This window comes from Uloborus diversus, chromosome 5 (assembly GCF_026930045.1).
Source record: "Uloborus diversus isolate 005 chromosome 5, Udiv.v.3.1, whole genome shotgun sequence".
In the NCBI taxonomy this organism is placed as follows: domain Eukaryota; kingdom Metazoa; phylum Arthropoda; class Arachnida; order Araneae; family Uloboridae; genus Uloborus; species Uloborus diversus.
Window position 1 is genome coordinate 55332376 of NC_072735.1, and position 27707 is coordinate 55360082.

General features: G+C 32.3%; 1 protein-coding gene across 1 annotated transcript in view; it reads right to left on the bottom strand.

Moving 5' to 3' along the window:
* Positions 1-27707, bottom strand: part of LOC129222933 (unconventional myosin-X-like) — a 259802-nt gene that overhangs the window by 59033 nt on the left and 173062 nt on the right. Inside the window, exons 3-12 of the mRNA XM_054857494.1 lie at positions 24888-24950; positions 14786-14929; positions 12858-12966; positions 10169-10743; positions 8046-8195; positions 6413-6505; positions 6231-6305; positions 3224-3274; positions 2874-3113; positions 393-535 (exon numbers count right to left, since the gene is read on the bottom strand). Of these exons, the coding sequence (XP_054713469.1) occupies positions 393-535; positions 2874-3113; positions 3224-3274; positions 6231-6305; positions 6413-6505; positions 8046-8195; positions 10169-10743; positions 12858-12966; positions 14786-14929; positions 24888-24950 (1643 nt within the window). The remainder of the gene's footprint in view (positions 1-392; positions 536-2873; positions 3114-3223; positions 3275-6230; positions 6306-6412; positions 6506-8045; positions 8196-10168; positions 10744-12857; positions 12967-14785; positions 14930-24887; positions 24951-27707) is intronic.

Genomic DNA, 27707 nt, shown 5'->3' on the forward strand with positions numbered 1-27707 from the left:
AATTTCTGATTTTTTTCCATTTTCATAGTTCTTATAAATGAATGTATTGGATTACAGTGATTATCTACACTACCTTATGTATTTATACCTATCTACCATTTTCTTGATATTTTAGCAGCTACATTTGACTAGATTTAATGACTAAATAAGAGATTCAAATAACCACAGTTACATGAAAGAATTTAACAAAAAAAAAAAAAAAAATAATGAATGAATGAAATAAAAAAAAAAAGATTCAGAAACAAAATAGAATTTTCACACAGTCAAACAAATAAATAAACAACATAAAGCAACGAACAATTTCAATTTTTGAATGGATTTAAGAGCAAATTTCAAGATTTAAATTTAATCTTTAGAAAAGTTTTGTTATAAGCAAATTATAAAATATATACCATGGATTTGTTGAATGCAAAAGATCCACTAGTGCAGTTAGTTGATGACGAAATGCATCAGCTACGGTGGGTTTGCCTTTTGTCATTGTTCGTGATATTGTAGCAGCTGTTTTAAGCCTGTTTACAGTAACACTTAATAAATCCTATAATAAAACATTATTAGTGATTATTACTTTATTATTATCAGTAAATACTTGATAAAAATGAATTTACTATACATTTATTTAAATATGTTGAACTAAAATAAAGTAGCATTGCTGAAAAATGTGAAACAAATGAAAAAGTTTCAAAAAATATGAAATTGGTCTTCTATTATATTATTATATTACCATTTTACAAAATAATAAACAAGTGTAATTATAAACATCTCACATATAAAACTGATGAGTTGAAAAAACATCTTATTATCATCAATTCAGAAGTCAACATAAGACAATAGGTACGTGGTTGATCTGTCATTTTGAAAATTCACTTTATATAGCATTCCCTAAAAATTGTTTGTTTGAAGTTACTTGTGTTGCATATGGCTACAAATGTTTTGAGAGTATTTTTTCAATGAGGAAATGCGTTTTATATGAATTTGAATAAATGCCTTTGTGTTTGAAAAGTAAAATAAGAAATAACGACGTCTAATTGCACAAAATCGCAAACTGCACAAAATGGCAGATTACTGCATACATGTGTTTTGGGGTCACAAGGAACCCATTTATAGTACAAAATAAATGGGCTTATGGATGAAAAGATATCCAACAAAAACAAGCCTATTGTCAGATGCTTTTTCATAAATTTCAAGCAAGAAGAAACCATTTTTTGACTTACACCTTTTTTAATATAATAATCCCTTCAAATGGTTTTAACTCTATTGTTTAGTTGCTGAACTATGCTCTGCTACCACCAAGTAATATTTTAGTACTGTGATTTAAAGAACTTCAGCCGAAAACTGTAGACTCCTCTTAAGGTGCCCCAAATGTATTTTTATCCAGGGCCCTAAAATTTGTAAGGGATGGAGCACTAACAAGGGTGGATTCAGGGGAGGGTCAAAGGGTCAGCTGACCCCCCTGTGACAATATTTAGATTATGATTATTATTGAACTTCAAATTTTTAGATCCAAAAATATTGTACTCTGGAATCAATGAATCTCTCTCTTTTTTTTTGGGGGGGGGGGGGTCAGCTGACCCCCCTGTGACAATATTTATATTATGATTATTATTGAACTTCAAATTTTTAGATCCAAAAATATTGTACCCTGGAATCAATGTGAATCTCTCTTTTTTTTTTTTTTTTTTTGATTGATTCTGTTCGTTTTTTCTTTTCAGCGCATCATAATTCAAAGGATTGACTTGGTTCAGTTACTGGGCCATTGCTATTTTTAATTTTTTGCTAATTTTCAAATGAATAGTCATTTCTAATGAGCTTAAAGTTTTTTCAAAGCACTCTTCCAACTCAAACCACATGTCCTGTGTGCATTGTCTGAGCTTTTTTCAAGTATTTAATAGCTGTAATCTCATGTATTCAGAGCTTAGGGTAACATGACTAGCCTGTCTACCGAAAGAAATAGGAGTTTTGATGAAAATTTGAGGGAATATAATCTATAGCGCAAGCTGCGGCATTGAAAAATGTAGGGGGAAAAGATTGACAGGGTTTTGATCTCATTTTGGAGGGGGGATGGGCATCCCGGCTTAACTGATACCATTTTAAGTAGAAGGTGTAATGCTGACTATTAAAACCTGACCCCCCTTACGAAAATTTCTGGATCCGCCCCTGCACACTAATAGTGTGACGTATGGTTCTATACTGATGGCTGCGTGCCAAACTGATGATAGACAGAGAAAGTGTCCTCCCCCTCCCTCTTGTATTTTTTTCTGTGAAAGCATTCCAAGCAATGTTTACAACACAAAATTAGCGACAACTAATTTTATGAGAACAGCCACTGATAGAGAATATGCCCAAATACCAACCGAATGTAGAAATACCAATTGTGTGAAATGGTTAATAATTTTTTTGTGTTCCATTGGTCAGTGTTGTCAGCCGTGCCTAAACCACAGTGGCAGACAAGCTGAATACTTTCATTAAATGGCAATTGAGGCAGTGATAAGCAGAGGGATGTAAGTGATAAAATTAATTTTTTCGAGATAACCAGTACAAATAATAGGGGAACTTCTTGCATGCTTTGAGACAAGTGATGGTACTAGTAGCTCTAGTGAGTGCTGCTATACAGATTGTTTTCAAAAGAACATTCAATGAAAAGCTACCTAGGATCTGAACTTTAAATGCGTTTTATAAGAAACTTTACAACATCCACGTACATCCCTTTGCTCTCTCACTGCCTCAATTGCACACATTGTTTTGGTTTTTGAAACTTTCCTGAATCATACAATTTGTTAGTGTTACAGTCATTTAAAGAGTGCATACATTTCGCTGGGACTTTACAGGTTACAGATGTAAATAATTCTAAAGTATGAAACAAATAAAATACATACCTGAAATTTTGTAAGCTCTTGAACGAAAGAATTACAGGATTTCTGCATGAGCTCAAAAAACTGATCCTGTTGAACATCTTTGTTCTTTTCTAAAAATCCTTCAATATTGTAAACAACAGCACCTGCATAATGTACAATTCCAAACTCGGATTCCCATCGTCGTCTGTCTTCTCCTTTGATATAGTTTTCGTGTCCATCAAACTCTTGATGCAGCTTAGTTACATAAGTTAAATCTGTACCCTAAATGTTCACACAATAGTAAAAACATTACATCATAAAACAAAATTTTATCAATTCAAAGGGGAAAAAACAATAAAACAAAATGAAAAAGACAGAAATATATAACTTACACCAGGCATCCTACATTCTTCAGAAAGTAACCTCAGAACACATTTAGGAGGCTGTAAGATAAGTTTTGACTAAGCATAGAAGAATCTCAATAGAGTTCATGAGAAACAGTATTTAAAAATTATGTGTATAAAAATGTCAGAAAGAAGTCCACTAATAAGCATAAGAAAAGATATAAAAGAAACTATAACACTGATGTCATTCAGAACTTTTTTATGTTATTAAATTTAAAAAAAATCAAACTAAATAAATGACATTGGAAAAAAAAAACGTATTTTAAATCAACTAGAGTAAAGCTAAGTTAACAAATGCTTGAATAACAGTACATCGTCATTATAAGTGGGTTTAATTTAAGCAGGTTTGATTATACATGCATTAAGAATTAAAGTTTTTTTTTTTGTTTTTCAGGTATAATAAGTGAACTTGAGTCACTGAAAACATTTTTTTTTCTTTGTAATTGGTTCCAGAAGTCTAAAAAAGCTTTTAGAAGTGACAATAGGACAAAAACAATGAAAATATCTACATTGAAGACACATAATCAAAACATTTCACACCGAAAGTTTTGAGACACTTCTTGACATTGGTAAAAGACCTTTCTGATTTGTAAGTGAAGGAAAATCCCATTACGGAAATGGTGCGAAAAATCATGGATGCATAATTACCCTATAAAAAAACTACAGTGAAAAGTCATTAATGACTTCTAACAGACTATCATAAAACAGCCATTTTTATGAACATTTTGTTTATTCATGTTTTTTTATGCACATTGGGCATATATATCGAAATAGTTACACCTTCAGTTTATTACACATTTATCTATCACTAGAACGAAGAGTTCAAAACCCCAGGAGCCTAACCCCTATTTTAATATTACTATAGGTCTTAAACAAGTCCACCAAGGAAAACATCCAAAACTTCCTCCCCAGTGCTAGTTTTTTACATAGGCAGGCATAGTTATGCAATGCATTAGAGGGAAAACAAGCGGTGTGTTGGTTTTGCTGTATAAAAACTGTTTACCTTTACAAAATGAAGATTAAGAGAAGAAAAAAAGAAACAAGATACTGCAATCTTGATTATGACCACAGAAAAAAAATATCATTCAAGTTTACTTTCCACAATTTGAAAACCAGGGGCGGATACATAATTTCATTTTAGGGAGGCTCATGATCAAGAACTTAGTCTTACGTACAATTTTCATTTACGAACAACACCTCTCCCCCGCTCGGTAAAAACTTTTCAAATATGCAAACAAAATTCATTGAAATCATAAAAGCTCTTCAAATATGCTTACAAAAATCATCGATAGAAATCATTTTTAAAGTTTTCTTTAAAAATAATATTTCAGTTTTAGAATGTGTAAGCCCAAAATCTTGGAAACGACAATTCAAAGTTTTCGGAAATTTCGGATCACAAAATCCTTGGTTGATTAAATATTTGCATAATACTCAACACACACCCATCTTAGATTATAAATTTGCATGATACTCGACACATTCATCTTATATGCAGAAAAATAACATCACTTAAAATAATAGTAAATTATCACTTAAAATTTTCGTAAAAAATGCAGCGAGAATCTAATTAAAAACTAAATATTCTATAAACATAATTCAGAATTCATAAATTACACACTGACTAATTAATTCTAACTGTAGAAAATCAGTGGTTGACGAAGACGTCACTGTCTCAGAGTCTCATACAGGAATTCCAGATATGTTTCCATTGGTTTTGAGCTCATCAGTTTTTTCAATTTACCAAAAAAAGAGATTGCACTGCTTTGTCACCCAAATGCTTCATTGATTTAATTATAGGTCAGGGGATACCAAAGTGGGTGCCGCGACACCCTGAGTTGCCGCAAGGAGGGGCGAGGGGTGCCGCGAGCTGTCCATATTTTCAATATGCAAGTATAATTAAAAAATAGATTAGGGTTCCATGAACAAATTGTAACTGGTCAAAAGGGGCCGTGAGTAGGAAAAAATTGAAAACCCCTGTTATATGTAGTTCTTTTCTACCAAACGTGGCTTTTTTCCACAGGGCTTCCGTCTAATACAGTGGGCTAGTTTAGGAGAACCTTTGTATAATGAGGTTTTGAGCTAACACCATACTCAAATTTTACATTTCTTGCATGACACTAAATTCAAAACACTAATTTAAACTAATTAACTATTTACAGCACATTTAAAAATAAACTCAGCATGATAAAAACAAAACTATCTAAAAATTGTAACAGAAAGAAATAATAATCTGCAGAGCCTTTACATTAAAAAAAAAACATTTATGCACTCAAGTGTTTTATCGGTTAAAGTGATCCCTACAACTCTGGATACAGTTTTACAATAACTATCATCCATTAAATTTGTTGCATAAAAAGCGATTGGGCGTCAGACACTTTGTTACTTTTCATTATTGACTTCTAAACACAGGGCCGCAGACTAACTGTTTTATTCTACATATTTTATATACATATACTAAAAATAGAAAAGTGACAGTTAATGCCCCCCATACTCCCCCCCCCAAAAAAAAAAAATTCGAAAATTATCAACTGCTTCTTATTATATAATAGTTTTGGTCCGGTTTTTCTTTCTTTCTTTATTTTTTTTTTCAAGCAGGCATTTTCACAACTCAAATCTCACATGCAATGAACGTTAAAACAGATTACAAAGTATTGTCGCAGATTTTGATGGGGGGAGGGGGTCATGACCCCATGAGCTCCCTTGTATCTGCCACTGGGGAAAACAAAACACTTTATTCTCATAGTTGTTCTAAAAATCAAAGGAAGTCTCAGTTTAGTTAATCATTCTCCAAAAAATGTGTTTCAAAACTTTAAAAAGTTTTTTTTTTTTTTTTTTGAATGGCTTTTCCCCCTTCTTTTCTACTTGACTTCTCAAGCAACAGCCCCTTTCCCCCCACCCTTCCCTCATTGCACCAAAAGAATGCAGGTATGCAGATCCGAACCTGAAAAAGAATGTTATTCGATGTAATTTAATAAAAGTTAATATAAAATCTTACTTTTTCCAAAAGTTCAAGGCATGGGGTGTTATCTGTAAATGTAATATGAGAATAAACTATACCTTCTTCATGGTACTAGAAAATTGAAAAAAAAAAAAAAATAGGGTTACATTTTTGATAGGATAATGATGATATTTTTGTACAGTACAGGTCAAAATAGCATAAAATGATTTTAAACTTACTATTTCTTGTTCAAGTGCAAACACATAATGGTTAAAAAATTTGTGAAGTTTTTCATTTGTGTAGTTTATGCAAAGTTGTTCAAAGCTATTTACCTAAAGGAGACAAGCAGTTTTAGTAATTTTTACACCACAATGAAAAATTTGCCTATTCATAGTTCAAATTCAAAGCAAATAAAATATTTCTCACAAAACTATTCTGCCAACAAACATGATTTGAATTCATCTTTAACAATTTCTTTTCTTTTAGAGTAAGATTTAAAGTTATTCAAAATATTTAAATGAACTATTAAAAGAAACAAATACAAATTGCTATTATGAAAGAACTTGTAAAAGAGAAATAGAATTCACTCATTAGTTGCTAAAAATAAGTTTTATCTACTGAAATCGAACCAATTTTATGACATTTAAGTTACGCTCACTTTGAGCTGCAAAACAGACTTTGTGCTGGCTTCAAAATTTCTTTTTGTTAAGTCATTAAATGTATGTGTTCATATTTTTAAACTGATATGCTAAATATTTAGCTTTTTCTTTAATAAAACTACTTAAAGTTATCAAATATAATTTTTACTTTGCTAGGAAAAAAATGATTTGACACAAAATGCACAAAATAAGTTTTTAATAGTGAGATAAAAAATTTTTTGATTCTATTTATTCTAAAGATTATATTTATATAATTAACTGCACATGTGCACACATGTTGCTTATTTCCCATTTCAAACTAGTTTTTAGTCACATTAGATCTGGCTATAACATTACAGAAATTTCTGTTGTTCAGTCAAACAACAAAGATTGTCATATATTTTTGTGGATGGTACCAGGGCCGAATTTAAGGGAGGGCAGGTGGGGCTACTGCCCCAGGGCCTCCACAACAAAGGGGCCCCCACAATAAAATTTTTACAAAATATCCCAACTTTCACGGGTTGAAAATATCATATATATACATATATATCAAAATATTCAGATACATATCAAAGTATCGGATATTTTCGAAAATATGATTATCATTTTGAACCCTGATTAGGGGCCTCCACTCCTTTGTTGCCCCGGGGCCTCCACACTTCCAAATCCGGTCCTGGATGGTACTGGTGAATAATAATAATTTCAATGTCATAAAAATTAGTACAAAAAAAAAAAAAGGTCAATTACAATTTAACTGTTTTAAGCTGAATGTTAGTGCATTTTAAATTTGATTTACCTTAGATTTTTTATTTAAACAAAAAAAAACATTAAAATGTTTAAAAATCTGATTTAAATAACAAAAAATCAATCTAAAATTTGAAAAATCTTTTTTTTTTTTTAATCCAATAAAATTATGCTTTTTTCAAAATCCTTGCATCTGCATCTCCCCTATCTTTTCCTTGATGCAGATAGATAGTGTAATCAAAGTAAATAATTTTTACGTGTAAACATTTTTCATAAAAGGTAAAGCCTTGAATCATTTTTTATTACTGTTATTACTTTATACTGTAATAGTGTTTTTTAAATACAATAACAAATTCAAAAAACTTAATGCAGTCAAGATTTTTTTTTACAAATCTTTAAAGGAAAAAAAACAACAAATATCATTAATATCATTAGTAAATAGTCTTTCAAGAAAAAAAGGAAATGAAAGAAAAATTAACCAAATACATACATCAAAGTTTTCAAAACCAAATATATCAAGAACGCCAAGAAATCTTTCGCTGTCTTGACCAGGATTTGTGCAAGTATTAATATAATTTACAATCCAAGCAAATGTTCGAGAGTAAAGAGCTTTTGCCATGGCATGTCTATTTTCTCTCGCCTGCAAGAAAAAAGCTTTATTAAATCTTTAATATTTAGCCAGTACGTAATAGTCAATGCATATCAAAATTTTTTTGTTTTAGTCGCTTGTTCAAACAGAGAGATAAGAGGAATCAAACATAGCACAACATTGATAGTAATTTTAAAAAAAATCAATCATAAATATCATTGATAGTTTGATAAAATATTTATTACATTAGTTGTAATACATATCCATCAATGTTCAAAGAAACCAACATATTAAGCAATATTATATTCAAAAATCAGGCATCAGGAGTGCCCATCAGAAAGAGTCATGGAGGCAGACTGTGCCATTTTTGAGGGGCAATTTTTGATGCTTTTGGTCTCCTTTTTGGGCGCATCTCGTTCTTGAGGTAATGCTCTATTGGTTTTGAGGGCTAAACACCCTTGTGCATTCCCACATGAATATAAGTGTGAGTTTTGTTTTCAGTTCAATTTTTTTTTATTTCAATCAAGGTTGGGTTTTTTTCTTTCACAAAAAAATTCAATTCACATGTCATATGAAACAAAATAAATTAGAGACAATTTATTTTTGCCCTGTCTATTTGAAACTCTCTAATTGAGTAGATGGGAGTAAAGGCTGTAACAACAGCCTGACTAGCTTCCACTACTCCAAAAGGAACCACATTTAGGGCTAGTTTATAACGAAGGATCTAAATAATCATCCAAAAGAGCACATGAACATTATACAAATAATAAGAAAAAAAGTTTGTCAAAATTCAAAACATAATCAAAGTACACTTAAGTTAAAAATGTGCTATGTTATCTTAAATCATTTGCAATAGAGCTTAGGATAACATTTTTTTAGCTTTTTCTTAAAGAAATATCTACTATTTATGCTTCTTAAACAGGTAGGGAGTTCCAAAATCTTGATCCAAAAGAGTTAATGCCATTAAATAATAGATTTATTTTTGCACTAAAAAGTAAAATATCTTCAGATTCTAGTGAGATAACTATGAACTATTTCATGGATTTTTACTACTTCTTGTTTTAATTTAAACCATTTATTACTGAATCATACATAAAAATACCAACACATGAAAAGAGAAACACTTCCGATTTATTATAAAAACTAAACACAGAGCATGAAATGTTTCATGAATTAACATTTACAAAATATCTCAAGAAGCACATTTATCAATTTTTATAGAAAAAACATAAGCATTTGCACTAATTTAAGTTTTTATGAAGGTCAACTTTCAACTACATCGTACAGATTTTTGAATGACAAGGAATGGTTCCAAATTGCCTCAAAAATAGAGCTAGCTTTTATTTTCATAACTGTGTGCCGCATTCATTGAATGATGCATCAAATCTACATCGTCATCATCATTACCTTAAGTACACTTATTAATTTCAATAATGTGTAAAATAATTACAGCCAATTCTTAACAGGCTAAATTTTATCTAAATAAAGTGAAATCCATTTTACCACAAAACCAATACATTAATGGCTGGAGAAGAAATGTTTTTACATTTTTGCAAAGAAAAAAGTACTAAAAGCAAGAAAGTTCTAATTTCTAGGGGGGGGGGGGGCTCGAACCCTCCCTTGCCCCCTATATGGGCAATCTTGAATACAACAACCTATCTGTTTCAATGAAACACATTTTTATTCTCGATTTAATTTCTATTATATTACTTGAATTCCCGTTACAACAAAATTCCCATTTGAACAAACAAAATTTGTGGTCTCTTGAAGTTCGTTACAATGGGATTTCATTGCATGTCTTCATTCAAATTAAAAAAATAAAAAATAATTAAACAAACAAAATTATTTGTAATGTCAGTCATCAAATCTTTAAAATTCATGCAAAAAAAATTTTTTTTAACACTCTTGTTCTTGCTACTAAATCTATGCATATTTAGACTAGAGCATATAAGTGTAAAAAAAGGCTTCGAATGCAGTTGAATCTTAAATCATAGCTAAGCAATAAAAAACTCTGAAACACTTACTTCACTGATTTTCAAGGGAATTTCAGTGACATTGCCTCGGACATTTATCTGCCTTTGGAGGGAAACCTGAGTTAAGTCTTCTGGTGGCAAACCCAGAAGTGTGGCCACAGTCATAATGATCTCTTCATCATCGGTGGTTAAGCTGCATTTTTCGCCATCCACATCTTGAAAATTCAAATTTCCAAGCCAGAGGATGGAACTCAACACACTAAATATACCATCACACATCTCCGTGGGAACGTTCAGAACGGACATAGCGAGTCGGAGAGCATCGAACATAGAAGCATCCTCCACACCTTCGATTTTGAAACAGCTACTTTGGTTGAGGTATGTATAAGATTCAGCAGTCCCAATCATGAACTGTTCCCTCAAGTCCCTGTTTCGCTGAGCACCAGCCACAAGCTGGTAGAAAACATGATAGTTCCTCTCACCACGCGACTGAAACGTTATGCGAGATTGCTCAAGGAGATAGTCCTGAATAATGCAGCCTTTGATCTGGTACCTAGAGTCAAAGCATACTTGAATGAATTTCCCAAATCGACTGGAATTGTCATTTCTGACTGTCTTTGCATTACCTAATTCAGGAAAAAAAGAGATAAACCAATGACCAAATGATTTACAGAAATAAATATCTGATTTAATAATTGTCAAGGGATGGGAAACATTTATTGTTAAATCAAGGATATCGTTAAATTGAGGAGTAAGACATTCATTACAGTGGAATCCGGACCAGTAAAGTTTATCATTAAATTGGGGAATTCGATAAATTGGGCATCGTTAAATTGAAGTTATACTGTATAAGTTAAATATAAGAAAAAATATAACATTTTATGAAGAAAACATAAAATATATTTGTTGCTAGAATCAAAAATGGCCAATGTCATTGTCGTGACATTTTGAATTATTAATAGCAAAATATATTTCACTTACTACTAAATATTTGATCAATTCTTTCAATTCTAAAATAGCCTATGTCAAACAACAAACGAAAGCCTTTTTTCTCTTCATTTCAGTAACAACAAATATCAATGGCAGTCAGGGCCGGATTTAGGGGAGGGCAGGTGGGGCTAATGCCCCGGGGCCTCCACAAAAAGGGGCCCCCACAATATTATTTTACAAAATATCCTAACTTTCACGGGTTGAAAATATCGGATACATACATATATGTCAAAATATTCGGATATATATCAAAGTATCGGATATTTTCGAAAATATGATGATCTTTTCAGACCCTGATTAGGGGTCTCCACTCCTTCGTTGCCCCGGGGCCTCCACATTTCCAAATCCGGCCCTGATGGCAGTGCTTTTAAATTCAGTTCTAAAAAGGCTTTTTTTGTCATAAATGAGAATTGAGGCACTGAAAAGCAAAGGGATGTATGTGAATGTTTTAAAGTTTTGAGTAAAATGCGTTTAAAGTTCAGATTGTAGGTATAATAGGCTTTAATTGAAATTTTTTTCTAAATCCTTCTGCTTAGCAACACTTACCAGGGCTACTAGTACTATATCTTGCCCCATGATAGAAGAGAGGTTTTACCTTTTCCAAAGGTCAACCCTACATTTTTAAAATTTTTGCATTTACATCCCTTTGTTTTTAACTCCCTCAATTGTGACTGTGGCGCTTTTAGAATCAAGCCACAAATATAAACTATACTTTTAGAGAAAAACTTACAGCCAGTGCCAGTAGTACTTTTAAAAGTCCAACTTTATTTTCAATGTACAAACAGTTGTTCATCAGATTTTTTATAAAAAAAAACTTAAAACACAGAAAAAAGAAGTAACTTCTAATAAAAATTATAGATTCAATATATATACAATTGCAATGTAAAGGATATTGGCAGTTTAAGGGATGAACAAAAAAATTTAAATTACAGTGGATGATCAAAAATCCACACAAGTTGGGAGAAGTTGTTGTGAGGATTTTAGATTTTGCGGATTTCAGGTCATTAAGGAGGTTGTACCTTTATATTCAAAAAAATAAAAACAATAAATAAAAATAACATACTTACAGTATTTACATTATTTAATATACATATTTACAATTGATACTGGCTATTTACACATTGAAAACATTTCTGAGATTGAGGATTGTTTCAAATTTTTGTACTGAGATCATCTTTTTATTCAGTGATTGAGAGCGTAATGTGACGAAATTCGTTTGCGGCGGATTATTGGCGACAAATTAGCAGTTTCGCGTTTGTAAAAATTATTTTTCGGCAAAATAAAGTTTTCGAAAAAATTGACACGGATTTCGGATGTTGGCGGATTTGTGGCGCTCCACTGTACTTAAATTTATTTAGCAGACTTTTAACAGATTAAGTATTTCATAAAAACTTTAAAATTACACTAGCATGACTTACCTTTCCAAAGTCAATTTTCAATAAAATGTTACAAAAAAAAAAAAAAAAAAAAAAAAAGAAAATAGCACGAGCATATATAAGAATTTATTTCGGGAGAGGTTCAAGCCAAATATGAGAGATTACCAAATTTAAGTTCAGAAATAAAATTCTTATTCGCAATGAGTTAAATGAGCACATTAAAATTCTTATTTGCAATGGACTTTACAATATCATGAATTTAATTCAATTTTGCTTTGACAATGGAAATTTGCAACAGCAAATTCATTTCAGGAGGTGCACCGGCCCTTCAGCTCCCTTTCCGCCCTGATAAATAGCAACATAAAACCACTCACCAAAAGCCTCCAAAATAGTATTCGCTTCTAAAATTTGCTGTTCAATCCATGTTGAAACATTCGTTGTTACTGTGCAGAGATATTGCAAGATAAATTTTGTTGTTTCTGTCTATTAAACAAAATAGAATAAGAATAAATAAAACAAGAAATGTTAGTAATGTATATTGTTTACAACTGTATAATCTCATTAGAAAAAATAAACAGCAGTATATATAAATTAGTGGCATACATTTTCATCTAGATAGACTAAAACTGCACCCTGACAAATGTTAGTTGCATAAAAGTAAGAGCAGAAGAGAGGGCAGCATTTCTTAATCCCTTCAAAAAAAAGGGGGGGGGACAAAAGAAAAAATCTAAAGCAAAATCTTGGAAATCTAAAGGAAATTCTATTGATTTTCAATAAATAGACTTCACAAAACAAGGATCAAGCCAATATATGTTGTTCTAACTCAAGTTCTATTTTTCAGTTAGATCTACTTATGAAAGGAAAGTGTCTGAGAACATGCTTAATGTCAAAACAAATCAAGCACTTTATGAGATTTAGCAGATAGTCTGAAAGCAGAGACCTTACATATCTGTAGTCCTAATTTTAAAATTAAATTTTCAAACAGGGAATTCTAACGTTGATCAATCATTTTTCAAAATTTCAAATCATAGTTATAGAATTTTTTTCCAAAAATTGTACAAAACGTATAAATTCTCAAAACAAATGTCACACGCAAGTGAGAAAAGTATTAGAAGTTAACGTTTCAACTGCTTAAGTTACCCTCTCCAATTGATTTGTAGTTACACCAATGATGAGGAATTTACTTCTAATAGAAGCAAATAAATCTATGAATGGAACAAAAAGTTGGTTGCAAAACAATTATGAACATTTTACATTGAAATTCACAGATAAAAAGAGAAACAGGAAATTTTCTAAAGAGGCAAAGTAGGGAGCTGCTTAGTGTGTCAAACTATACTTTTTGTTTCTCATTTTTATTTCCCCTGAAAACCAATCATAAGTTAAATTTGAATTTTCTCAATAACACTTTTTCCTTCATAATTGGTCATAAAATAACAATAATTTCCTTCAACTCATGGAAATGGACTATTATCAAAAATGATCCAAGATCAGTCACTTAATAACTTGTCCTAAACTAGCATTAGCAGCATCATTAAAGTAAAAATATAAATAATATACCACTCGGTGGCAATAAAAATTTGACACATCTCAAAAATTTGAAGAAAAAAAATTACTATTTAAAATCAATATAAAGGCATATAAACAACACAATCAATTAGAATATTATTAAAGTTTCATAACTGAGAAGAAATTGTTTCTAACTTTAACCACACACTATTAAGACTACAAAAACCAATCCATAAAATGTTTTGCATATATTGCAGAAATTTGAGCCTGAATCAGTTAAGTTATAGTATTATATAATTTATTTTATTCATTTATTTACTTTTATTTATTTATTAATTATTATTATTATTATTTTTTATATATATATTTGCACTGTTGTTGTTTGAAAGCAGTATAAAAAGTCAACATTTCTGAAGAAGCTTGATTCTTTAGCTTTATCGAGTTGCGCTTAGAGTAAATACTGCAACATTTTCTTAAATTATATTTAATTCCTCAAAAAATTTTTTGAGGGGGCTCGGGCCCCCTCAGGCCCCATGGAGTCGGCACCACTGGCCAAATAACAGCTGTTGCCAGATTACTTAAACACAAAATGCAATTTAAATATAATCTAAATATGTGGCTTGTCTAGAGTTGAACTATTGAGCATGTAACATTTAAAGAAACTCTTAATAACAAGAGCTTCAATAAAAATAATAATTAACTATGCAACTTTCTTTTTCTACATAAAATATTTTGATAAAAAATGTATAAACTTCATAAAATAAGCATATGAAACTAAGAAAATCAATAATATTACCTTTCCCGCACCACTCTCACCACTTATTACACATGCTTGGTTTGTATTTAATGTTTGTAGACTATTATAAGCAGCTTCAGCAATTGCAAAGACATGTGGATCCTGTTGACCAATTTTTTTGCCACTATATTGCAATACCCAGCTCTGTAATTAAAAGGGAAAATAATTATTAAAACAAATTACATGTCTTAGTCAATATTTATGCTCTTATCACATTTGTACACTCAAATAATAATTTCAGCGCCCCATCCAACTGGTTGAAAGACAGATAGTGGTAGGTACGGGGGATCCGGGTGATATGATATGTCAAGGTTGTTTTTTCTTTTTTTTTTTTTTTGAAAAAAGCCAAAAAAAAACCCCATTTTTTTGGTTTAAACCCGATTTATTTGGTTTTTATTACTATTTGTAGGAAAAACAATTTTATTTTAAGAAAATCATGTTAATTTCTTCATACTTAGAGATTTCTATAGGAGAATATTGTTTGAAAATCTTTAAGCATTATAAAAAATACAATACGTAAATGGGTCTTGGTATAAATAACCAAAGAAATAATTTACTGTGATTTTTCATACATTATTAATTACTAATAACCAAGAATAAATTCTTGCAAATTAATTTTCTCATAATCATAGCTATTTACTATAAGCGAAAAAATAAAAGTGAAATTAAAATCACGCATTCTTAAACATGAAAGTATTTTTCAGTATCTACAAATGAATCATAAGTCTGATGTACATTATACAACTTTAAAAATAAAAAAATCAATGCATATTTTGTTAAAAGATTTTTTAAAAAGTTACAAATCGTGTAATTTGTCTACCTAATGTATCACTGACAACAATTATAGAAACAGGACAAATAGGTTTTAAGAAAATCATTATGTTTTCCATTGTAGATATTATTTTTCCTGGTTTAATGAATTTAGGAATACAATTTTTTTATCAAAAAAAAAATCATTTTAATTAAAAGCCTTATTACAAACTTAAATAAAAATACTCTCAACATATTTTACTAATGAAAACTGCCATAAAAATTAATGTTTATTGATTTTTCCACCATTCATACATGAGTCTTCTTTCATTATATTAAGATTTAAAAAAAGTTCTTTGAAAGGTGAAAATTTGGAATTAAATTTTTTTAAGAGCACAGAGTTACATAGACCGGGATCTGAAGGGGGTTGAGCATGCATGGAAAGGCTGACGCAATATTATTTCTGATTATTGTTACAGGCACGATGGTGATTATGAAACCACATGTCGTCGCCCCCCTGGGTGGTCGACAACCCCGGGGGAGGGGGGAAAGCAGTGGGGGAGCCGTTTTCTAAAACACTCATAACTCGCGAACTATTTGAGATAAAACATTTAAAAAAGTGGCAATCGACGCAACAAAACAAGGGCTTCATAAAAGCTAAATATGATTATGGACCTATCTTTGTTGGCTTCTGAGTAAAATTGCATTTTTCGCAAACAAGCAAAATTTTTGAATAAAATGCGCAAAACAAACTTTTTTTTGACCAAAATAAATTCAAAATCAAAATTGTTTGATTTTTTTTTTCAAATAAAGTCCAAAATATCATTATTCAGTTTGTTAAAATCATTTAAGTACTATTAACGCGTTGAAAAACAAAATGACAGTAGCAAGCTCGAACACGATTTGCATTATAGTTAAGGATCTGAAGGGGTATTTTGAGCATGCATGGAAGACCTGACGCAAAATTATTTCTGATTAATGTCACAGGCACATAGTGATTATGAAACCACATGTGTTCGCACCCTGGAAGGTCGACAATCCCGGGGGAGGGGGGAAAGCAGTGGGGAGGGGGAGCCGTTTGCGCAAACACTCATAACTCGCGAACTATTTGAAATAAATCACTGAAAAAAGTGGCAATCGACGCAACAAAACAAGGGCTTCATGAAAGCTAAATATGACTATGATCATATCTTTGTTAATTTCTGATTAAAATTCTATTTTTCGCAAACAAGCAAAAAATTTGAATAAAATACGCATTTTTTTTCAAATTATCAAATTTATTTAACTGTTTAAGGAACCAATAAAATCTGAAATATCATTATCCAGTTAGTTTAAAATTACTTAAATATTATCAAAGCGTTGAAAAGTGAAATAAAAGCAAGCTCAAAAAGCATTTGAGGTAATTCACAAAAGAAAAAAAAAAAAAAAAACAAGTTTGCGGAATGTACCTTGAAGACTCGACGTAAACCAAAGTAAATTTTGTGGCTCTCCTGTTTTGGCGGTTTTATTTCGTAATATCATCAAAATAATGCCCCAGTTAAGTAATTACTTAACCTTTAACGCATTATAGTTGCTTAGTAATGGATCACAAAGGCACTTTAAAAAAAATTAAAACATTCAAGTTTGCAAGTTCGAAGTAATTACGGAAAGGATAAATGATCAGGATAACCTTTTTGCAGATTTTACACCTGAGTTATGAAACATAGTGAGCGAGGCTATTGCCACATAAGCAGCCATCAAAATTTCAGTGGAACGTTAAAGAAAATGTGAATAGTCTCTTATCCAGAGAAGGTCCTGCAATGGCAATGTCTTCAATAACTACTGCAAAACAGCAAAAGAAAACCAAAAAAACATTTAACCTGGGAAACGTTAGCTCAAAAGTGATGTTAGTACATCTAAAAATCATTCCCATACAATAAGCCCAATGCTAGTTTAGGTTCATCAGAATGGTTCACTGAAGCAAAGCGCGAGGTCCGATTTCGTGAATGTAATTGAAAATGATACTTCTTGCAACAAAACTCTGGAAGAAGCACCCTATTTTAAGAACAAAGTTCAAGTTATCGATGGAATGACTCTGGTCCATAATGTCCCAAACACTACTTTAAAATGTAGCAGAGATTTTGCAGATCTCCAAATAAAAAATAATAAAATTTTCTCTCCAATAGTCAAACCACAAGAGTAGACCTAAAACACGATCGGTACATCTCACTGTCGTTTTCATAACTTGAAAACCAGAAGTTCCGGAAAGTACATCACACACACACACAATAATTTCTTGTCATTTCCACCAGAAATAAATATAATATCAGCTCTTTACCATGCTCCTGCAATTCTTCCCAACATGTGCTAAGAAGTATTGCTCAACTCTACTATTGAATCAATTCCCCTGTACCTTAGCAGTGCTTTTAGATGTAACCAAGTTTGGGTTTCACTTGAATGAAAATAAAACAATAAAGCCCCACACCTTATGATGCAGCCAATGTTACTAGAGAGTTTAATTCCACCCTGATGTGCAGGCAAGAACTGTAAATAATCTTGTAATTTTTTTTATTAATATAATTCATTTTGCTGTAAATACTGTGCTTTTAAGACTAAAGCAAAAACCCATAAACTACAAAATACTCGGAAGCGAACGATTCAATAGAACAATTACAAGTCAACAAAAAAGAGTATGATCCAGCTTTCAGAATTTCTGATATATTAATGCTTTATGTATGCATATTGATGTTCTACAATTATTTTTTAATACGCATTATTTCACCAATTTTATTTAATTAGTTTTTTTAGAACTCTAGTGTACAATTTTATATTTATATTCGTTTTCATAAAAGCTCAAGCTTCTCATTTTTTATATTTATTTAGTACATATTATTTCTTGTATCATTGTTCTTTGTTGAGTAAATTATAAAAAGCAATATCCGCGAAACAATACCCCCAATATTCTTTTGTGCAAATTGAAAACATAAATTAATAGAAATAAATTAAAATTATATTTGAATTAAAACTACTCTGGGCCTGGTTCAACAGTTCTTCTCAAATTTAAAGCAGTATATAACAAAATTAAAGCCATAGTTGAATACTTTGCAATTAGAATAAGTTTGTAAACTGAAGAATGAATAGTTCGTCATAAGGATAATAAGGCTATTTTTTTCTCCTTAGCATACTGCCGTTTTATTCAATGCGCTAACTTAGGCAAGTGCTTGCATTTTCTATTTTGCTTTTTAACGCTCACGTTGGTAATACTAAAGTAGTTTTAAACAAACTAAATAATGAAGTTTCAGGTTTTATTGATTCCCTAAACGGTTAAATAATTAAAAAAAAGAACTTATCTTTCAAAAAAAAAAGCTTTTCGTATTTTATTCAAAATTTTGCATGGCTGCTAAAAAAGGAATTTTAATTAAAAATCAACAAAGATAGGACCATAAACATGTTTAGGTTTTTCAAGCCCTTGTTCTGTTGCATCTTTTGCCACTTTTTTCAGTGATTTATTTCAAATAGTTCGCGAGTTATGAGTGTTTGCGCAAACGGCTCCCCTCCCCACTGCTTTCCCCCCTCCCCTGGGATTGTCGACCTTCCAGGGGGCGAACACATGTGGTTTCATAATCACTATGTGCCTGTGACATTAATCAGAAATAATTTTGCGTCAGGTCTTCCATGCATGCTCAAAATACCCCTTCAGATCCTTAACTGTAATGCAAATCGTGTTCGAGCTTGCTACTGTCATTTTGTTTTTCAACGCAATAACACTACTTAAATGATTTTAACAAACTGAATAATGATATTTTGGACTTTATTTGAATGCAAAATCAAACAATTTTGATTTGGAATTTATTTTGGTCAAAAAATGTTTGTTTTGCGCATTTTATTCAAAAATTTTGCTTCTTTGCGAAAAATGGAATTTTACTCAGAAACCAACAAAGATAGGTCCATAATCATATTTAGCTTTTATGAAGCCCTTATTTTGTTGCGTCGATTGCCACTTTTTTTAATGTTTTATCTCAAGTAGTTCGCGAGTTATGAGTGTTTTAAAAAACGGCTCCCCCACTGCTTTCCCCCTCCCCCGGGGTTGTCGACCACCCAGGGGGGCGACGACATGTGGTTTCATAATCACCATCGTGCCTGTAACAATAATCAGAAATAATATTGCGTCAGCCTTTCCATGCATGCTCAACCCCCCTTCAGATCCTGGACTATACATGAATGTTTTCATAATCTTATACATTTTCTTTTCTTGCTGTGACTGCATCGTCTTGGAGATGCAAAAAGTGTGCAGGTATACCGCAATTTTATGCCTACTCTAAGTGTTCTTGGACTTTATTTTTTTTTTTTTTTTCTTTTCATTTAAATGTTCTAGTGTTAATATATTTTTACACTATGCATCGCTTCAATGGTACATAATCTATCTCAATAAATCTTAAGTAAACAAGCAAATTAGGTAATATATGAAGTTTTGGTTGAAACATGCTTTTTGAACTATTTTGAAATGCAAAAGACTGAAAAATAATGATAATTAAAAAATTATAAAAGAGTAGGGCTCGACCGATGGCATTTTTTGGCGAAGGGCCGATGCCGATTGTTGGCCGATTGTTCAAAGATGGCCGATTGTTTTCCTCCAAATGGCCGATTGCCGATGGCCGATGCCGTTGGCCGATGGCAACAAAAAAATCAAACAGAAATAAATTGATAAGATTGTCAGGGATTTAAAGGATCATTGACTCATTTCATTTTACTTCCTTTCTACGAATAAGGAATTGTAATCACAAAAAAAAAATCAGATTTCGACCTAAATTTCTATTTTACGTTCACTAATTCATACATCACAAGTTTTTTCGGATTATCTGTAAATGCATATGTACCTAAGAACATATAGATGACCGAAATATTCATTTTGAACGCCTCCTCAGTTAATGGGGTCTTTTCCAAAATTTTAAAAGTATTTTCTTCTGAAAGAGCGTGCTTAAAAACAAAGGATCTGACCATTTTTTAAATAATTTGTTTAAGTTTAATATTTTTTAAAAATTACTTAAATCGGTGTACTTTCATTGTTTACATTTCTGTCTGATGACATCACAAATAATGAAATGCCAATCAGTGTTGCCATTCACAGCGCAAAATATTTAATTCGCATCTTTACTCACGTGTATTGGCAACGATATGGTTGATAGCAAGCGTAGAGCGCAATTTTAATTCGCTTCTTGATTATCATAACGTGGAAACGCAGTAGAAATATGCGCCAAAGAGCATCATTTGTGACGTCATCAAGACCACGCCTTGTTTGAAAAATCAGACATTTTAAAAAATTAATTTAAAAAATAACTGTTGGGAAAATGAAAGTCTTTTCTGGGTCCATGTTTATTTCTTTTTTTTTTTTTTTTTTTTGCATATTCTATCAATTTCAGTGACAAAAAGTACTACCTTTGACTGAAGGAAACAACCCCATCATCGCAAATTCTCTTGTGATGTCTTCATGCGCGTAAACTTGCGTCACTCCAAATCGTTATGAAATAGTAAATTGAAAACTCATATGTATGTAATATGATCTAAAAGTTCGAGGAGGACAAGTTGTACAAAACCTTACCCTGAATAGTTCATATTACCGAAGCACATCTATCGACAAAGTAGTCACCTTGAACGATTATGCACTCTGTCAACGTTCGTATAGCTTTTAGAAGCACTCCTAGAAGACATTTTTCGCAACCTCCTGTAAGGCCTCTTGCGCTGAAGCTTTAACTTCATCGTGGGGAAAAAGGCGACTTTCATGTTGAGGATGCACGGTTCGATTGGTCAATACTCTGATATGACAAACAGATAACATAAGGTTTCGTCGGACTTAGCTCCGTGTGACTTTTACTTGTTCCTAGCAAAAAAAAAACATTTGCATGGACACCGCTTTCTTCCGTCAGGAGAAGATAAAGCTGCATCATAGAATGTAGCGAAAATGGCTTCCAGGAGTGTTTCCAAAAGTTATATGAACACTAGCAGAAGTACATAGTTCTTCAAGGTGATCTTTTGAAGGTGGATGTGCTTCGGTAATGTGAACTATTCTGGGTAAGGTTTTGTACAGCTTGTCCCCGAACTTTTCGATCGTACTACGTACAATCTGTATAGAGTGTAGTTATGCTTCTCCTTTTTGACTGCTGTATGATGAAAGAGAATGAACAGCCCCCCCCCCCTCCCCGCCAAAAAAAAAAGGAAGAAAGAAAAGAAAGGAAGAAAAACAAAGAAACTGTTTAATAACCAATTGATTTGTTTTTTTTTTTTTTAAATTGAACATATAACTAAGATTTCAGTAATTTTGTAATAATGTAAGGACTTAGGTACACTAAACATAGTTAAAAAACATTAAATTGTGTTGTTTAATCATTCAAAAAAATAATAAGAATAAAACTATGAAACGTCAACAAATTACGCAATTAAAGTGGAAAGATTGCACGTAGACCGTTTTTAGTCATCAAATTAAACAAAAAAGGTAACACATAAATTACAACATTAAATCATAATAGGAATATTTTTATACTTATTTAACATTTATGAATAGAAAAGTTTGCATTTTTCATAAAAGCCATAACAGTGACACAACTTTTGCTGAAAAAAGAAATAGCCATGAAAAGAGCGAGGTTCTTAAAACGCAGCTACAATAAAAAAGTCAATATTTACATCAAGTTAATAACTGAACACATATACTACTTGATCTGATGTTTGCACACATAATATTGTACAATTTGATTGTTTAACCTTTTATGAAGCTTTACAAAAAGGTTCAAATTAAATTTTTCAATTTAACAACATTTTTCTGAAATTTAAAAAATTGCATAATAGAAAATCCTTGAAATTTTTCCATAAAATAGGAAATTAATCTTTTTAATTGATTCAATATAAATACATAAAAATAGTTACTTACAACAGGAAAGAAATCGATCGCTATTAATGATGCAAAAAAGATGGCGCATTACGAAATATAGGTGAAACAAATATGAGAAATACGCAAAATGACAATTCTTGACAAAATAAATAATCGCTAAATATTTAAGAAATGCTTGAAACGACGAGGGAGGGTTAGGGGGGGTCACCCTCTGATTTTGGAGTAACTCAAACTTCGGCCTCAACCTCGGCCTCATTTTTTTAGTACAGAACCGCTACCACCAACTTCTCGGAAGAGTTTCTAAATCTACTTCAGCACTTCCGAAGAAAAAATCCAAAAATCTCCTTGATTTCCGAATTATGTCACCATTCAGAACGCCTTTAATCAATTTCTTACATTAATGCTCTAAATTCTTTCTAAGCAATAGATAAAGTTTGAAAAAAAAAATCTCTAATTTTATGAATGGTGTTAGTTTTAAACAACTCAGAAGTACAACTAGAGTTTAATTTCAGAAATTGGGGGAGTAGGAGGAGCTGCACGCAAGTGTTCTCAGAAATTCAAAAAATAGTCGTAAAAAATAGAGTTCAAAATGATCATAAACATTGAGAAGAAAAACCCTTTCAAAACTTGCACTCGAGTTTGTTTTGACGTGCAGTTGCAGATTTAAAATATAGCAAATGCTGCAATTGCGCGAGAGGCCCCATAACCATACGGGCACCGTAGGAGTTACAAAAATGCTTATGATAAATGTTTTACAACTTCTGTGATAGAGAAATAGGGCCCTAAAATGTATTTCGACGGGCCTCAAACTTGTAACTCCGCCGAAGCGATACAGAAAAGACTGCATTACTGTGATTCATATTACAAATATCGAAAAATTAAAAATTACCGTCGGTTCTACGAGAATCTAATAAAATGACACAAAAATCGGTTTCACCATCTCAAATTTGTTTCCATGGTCTCAAATTTGGCAATATACGTACGCACACCCCACATGCGGAAATTTATCCTTCTACAGATTACCATTTTTGAGTTATGACTTATGAGAAATACATACGAACATCCTGCTGCAGGAAAAAACGCAATAATTAACTTGTTTGGTACCTGAATGCAGTATTAAAAACTCTTCCAGGGGTGACAAAAGTGGAAATTCATACTGAAATTTAAGTAAACAATTTTATATGAAAACAATAACCCCTCTACTTTTTATTAAAAAGGAAAAGAGCAAAGGTCCTTTTTTTTTCGAAAACATCGGCCAATTCCATCAGCTTTTCGATGTTTTTTAAGGCCGATGGGCCGATGTTTTCTGCAAATTAGCATCGGCCGCCGATGCCGATGGCTAAATTGTTGAACCATCGGCGCCGATGCATCGGTCGAGTCCTATAAAAGAGCTACTTGGATTTTTTTTTCCTTGTAATTTTAGAAAAACTTAGTTGGTCTGCCTTGTATATTTATGGACACAAACAGGAAAAGGTAGATTTAAAAAAAGAAAATAACAAAATTAAAACAATTTAGCAAACTTGCATTACCTTAAAAAGATAAGTTTCTAAATTTATTAAATATGTAATTTATCTATAAAGCTTGGCTAGTTACTTTGCAATAATTAGATTTTACTCTTTGCAATAATATGTAAAACTTATGAAAACACTTGGAGGAAAACAATGAAATTAAAAAAAAAAAAAAAAAAACACTTGGTTTAAACCACGGTTTAAACCATGGGGTTTAAACCATGGTTTAAAACAACGTGGTTTGAACCAAATAACCCTGTGATAAGTACTAATAAAAAGTCAGGATTTAAAAAAAATCAGAGCTTAACAAGGAGATATTTGCACCAGACTTTAAGCGGTAATAAAGGGTATCGTTTTTTAAATTCACTCATATGGCAACTATACATTCTTTAAAAAGTAATTAAATTTTAAAACTCAGTTTCATAATGTGCTTTTATTTTGAAATATTATCGAGGGAGACTCAGGGGCGAGCACAGAAATTTTGGGGCCTGTCACAAATGACTTTTACGAGCCCCCCTCCATTTTGTTTACCCTACATCCCAATGTATTTATTTCACCCCTCATTTTAAAAATCTCGGGCCCCCTTCAGACTCGGGCCCGGGAAAACAGGTGTCCCTTTTCCCCACCCTCCCGTGCACGCCTCTGGGGAGACTTAAATTTTGTTAACAAACGCTTTATAGCAACGTTTTTTAGCAATTAATAAAATAGTAAAAAGGAAGAAAAAAAATTACCGACCTTTTTAAGAAACACAGTACATTCTACAGTTTTATTTAGAGGTATGACTTCAAAAAAAGCACAAACACACAATCTAATTTTAAAAACAATAAGAGACAAATGGTTGTGGCATTAATCTAGTTCCAGGTTAGTGCAGATACTACAGCTTCCATCATGGTTGATTAAGTGCACGAAAAATAACTTTTTGATTTGAACTGAAAATGTCATGAGATTTTTTTTTTTTTTAATGAAGATGTATTGTACTTACAGTTTCATAAATGGGTAATTCTTTGTACGGATTCACAGCAACCAAAATTGTGCCTGTATATGTCTAAAATCAAGTTAAGAAAAACAGGTAAAAATAAATACAGTTTTAAACCATTTTAAATTAAATCATGTAAAAACAGACAATCAGGAGAGGCTACAACCACTTGTTAACAATACGGGAAATGTATTGGTACCTATACGTGACTTACTGGAGCACGGGTCATGTAAAAATACGTTTTCAATTTAAAAAAACTTCCCTTAGCAAGCGTAACTCCGCGACGAAATACATAAAACCCATCTACAACGATACTGTTGGGACCTAAAAAAGTATTGCTATAGACAGGTTATCGTTATAGACAGTTTGATTATTCATGCTGACATTTTGCTGGAACCAAGAAAAATATCGTTATACACAGGTTTATTGTTATAGACAGTATCGTTATACACAGGTTTCAGTAGACCCGCATGCAATCTATAATTAAATCCTGTTTGTACGCATCTGGTTGTGTGTATGTATTCCTATTACCTCCGAACTGTCATTGTCTACCAGGTTAATACTGGCTGTTTTATAGAGCACCCCTAAGCCCATTCCGCTCTGTCTCACCCCTCTAAACCTTAAAGGTCAGAGATAAGGGGCCGAACATCCAGGATGTCCTAAGGACATCTAGGGGGAAAAGCATTAAAATCATCAAGTACCTCCCGCCGCAGGCGGCATTGAGTCATCGCAGGTGGCGAACGAGGGTTGGCGAGCGAAACGAGCAGGGGCGGAGCCCCTTACTGTGTTAATAACAGAAGTATACAATATGAGTAATTTATGAAATTTAGAATAGCATATTTAAAATGTAATCATTAGTCAAAATTGTATCCCACACAATGTCTAGAAACTTAATTTCAAATTTTGAACAAAAACCTTGAAAGTTTCAGCTTTTTTTTTGGAGTCAAACATTGCCCAGAGCAAAATTTGAAAACTATGGTACACAGGGCCGAATTTAGCCCTATGCCACCCATAGGCTGATATGCCTCCCACTTCTCCTTCAAAAAAAAAACTTTTGGGCTTACCTTTGAAAACCAAATGCCCGCACAAATTTTGAAAATCATAAGAAAATACAAAATTATACATATTGGCTCACGTTATTGCTAAAACTCATTTCATTGCCAAAATGAGAAATGTTTTACACAAACTAAAAGAAAATGCCATTTCAAATACAAATACAAAAGTGACGACCAGCAACAGGCTCTGGGCCCAGCTAGACTGGTCCTAATCAATTTACAATCCCAGTGAAGATCAATGGCCCTCTTAAAAGTATCTACTCCCTTGCTCATTACTACCTCTTCTGGTAAGCTGTTCCAAGGTTCCACTACCCTCTAAAATAATAATTTTTCCTAATATTCATGTGAGCCTGATATTTAAATAGCTTAAAACAATGACCCCTTGTCCTGTTTTCAGTGCTAAACTTCAGCCCCGTCACATCTTTCATTTTAATAAATTTAAACACAACTGAATCATATCACCTCGGTCTCTTCTTTGCTCAAGACTGTACATTTTTAGCCTTCTAAGCCTGGAATCATAATCTAAGTGGGAAAGACCATTTATTAGCCTTGTAGTCCGCCTTTGAACCCTTTCCAATACATTAATGTCTTTCTTAAGATAAGGAGACCAAAACTGAACAGCATACTCCAAATGGGGTCTTACCAAACTTCTATATAAGGGCAGAAGAACTTCTTTAGATTTGTTTGAAATAGATCTATTGATAAACCCAAGCATCTTTTTGGCTTTGTTACTAGCAATGCTGCACTGTTGGCTAAACTTTAAATCCTAACTTATTAAGACCCCCAGATCAGTAACTCGGTTGGCCACTAGAGGGCGCCTGTGATGCAGGGAGTGTTATTGCTGCTAATTTGATAAGTGTTTTCTTACTATAATTTTTCATTATTACTATCTAGTTTTAGGTTTTTTTACTTCACTTTATCATGTAATTTAGTTTTATTGTGTTTTGGGGGCTCATTTTTGCTGTTATTGTATTCTTGAAGTGTTTTTGCATTTTTTGGAGCTAAGCCTAACATGTGGTGATCTCCTGGTTTTTGATCTTGTGTGCTTTATTGGGTGTAGCTACTCTGTTTATTTACTGCTGTTTTTAGTATTTATTTATTTATTTATTTATTTATTTATTTTTTTTTTGCATTTTTATCTTTCTGTTTTGCCTTTTGGAACATATTCACTGAGTAGAAATGGGTGTTATATGCATTATGAAAGAGGTAAAGAGTGGGAAGGGGACAGGTGGATCTCTTGTGAATTATGTCATATGTTCTGCCTGTATAAGGGGGGAAATGAGTCTGTTTTTTAGGAGGATTATATTTGCACTAAATGTGCTGAACTCTCAGACTTAAGACTTAAGATGCTAGTTTTGGAAGCCCAGTTAGCATTAGGGTGTAGGCCAGTTGTAGAGGGTATACATGTTCCAGAGATTCAGGGGGAAGTTTCAAATGAGGAGTTAAATTGGGAAACTAAGGGTGTAATTTTGGGGGACTATGGTAAGGGAGGTGGGTAACACAGTTGAGAGAGTAAAGCGTAAGGTGGCTAGTTGTTGTTTACCAGGGGCTCGGGTAAAAGACGTTAATATGGTTGCTGAAAAGAAGGGAGTATTGAATAAGGAGGACATGGTTACTTTGTGGGTGGGAACAAATAATGTTTGCCACAGTAAAAATGAGGAGTTTTCTAGGGAATGGGAATCCCTGTTGGATAAAGCAACCAGCTTTTCAACGAATGTCCAAGTGGTTGGTTTGCTTCCCAGGTATGGAGTGCATAGGAGCTGGCTAAATC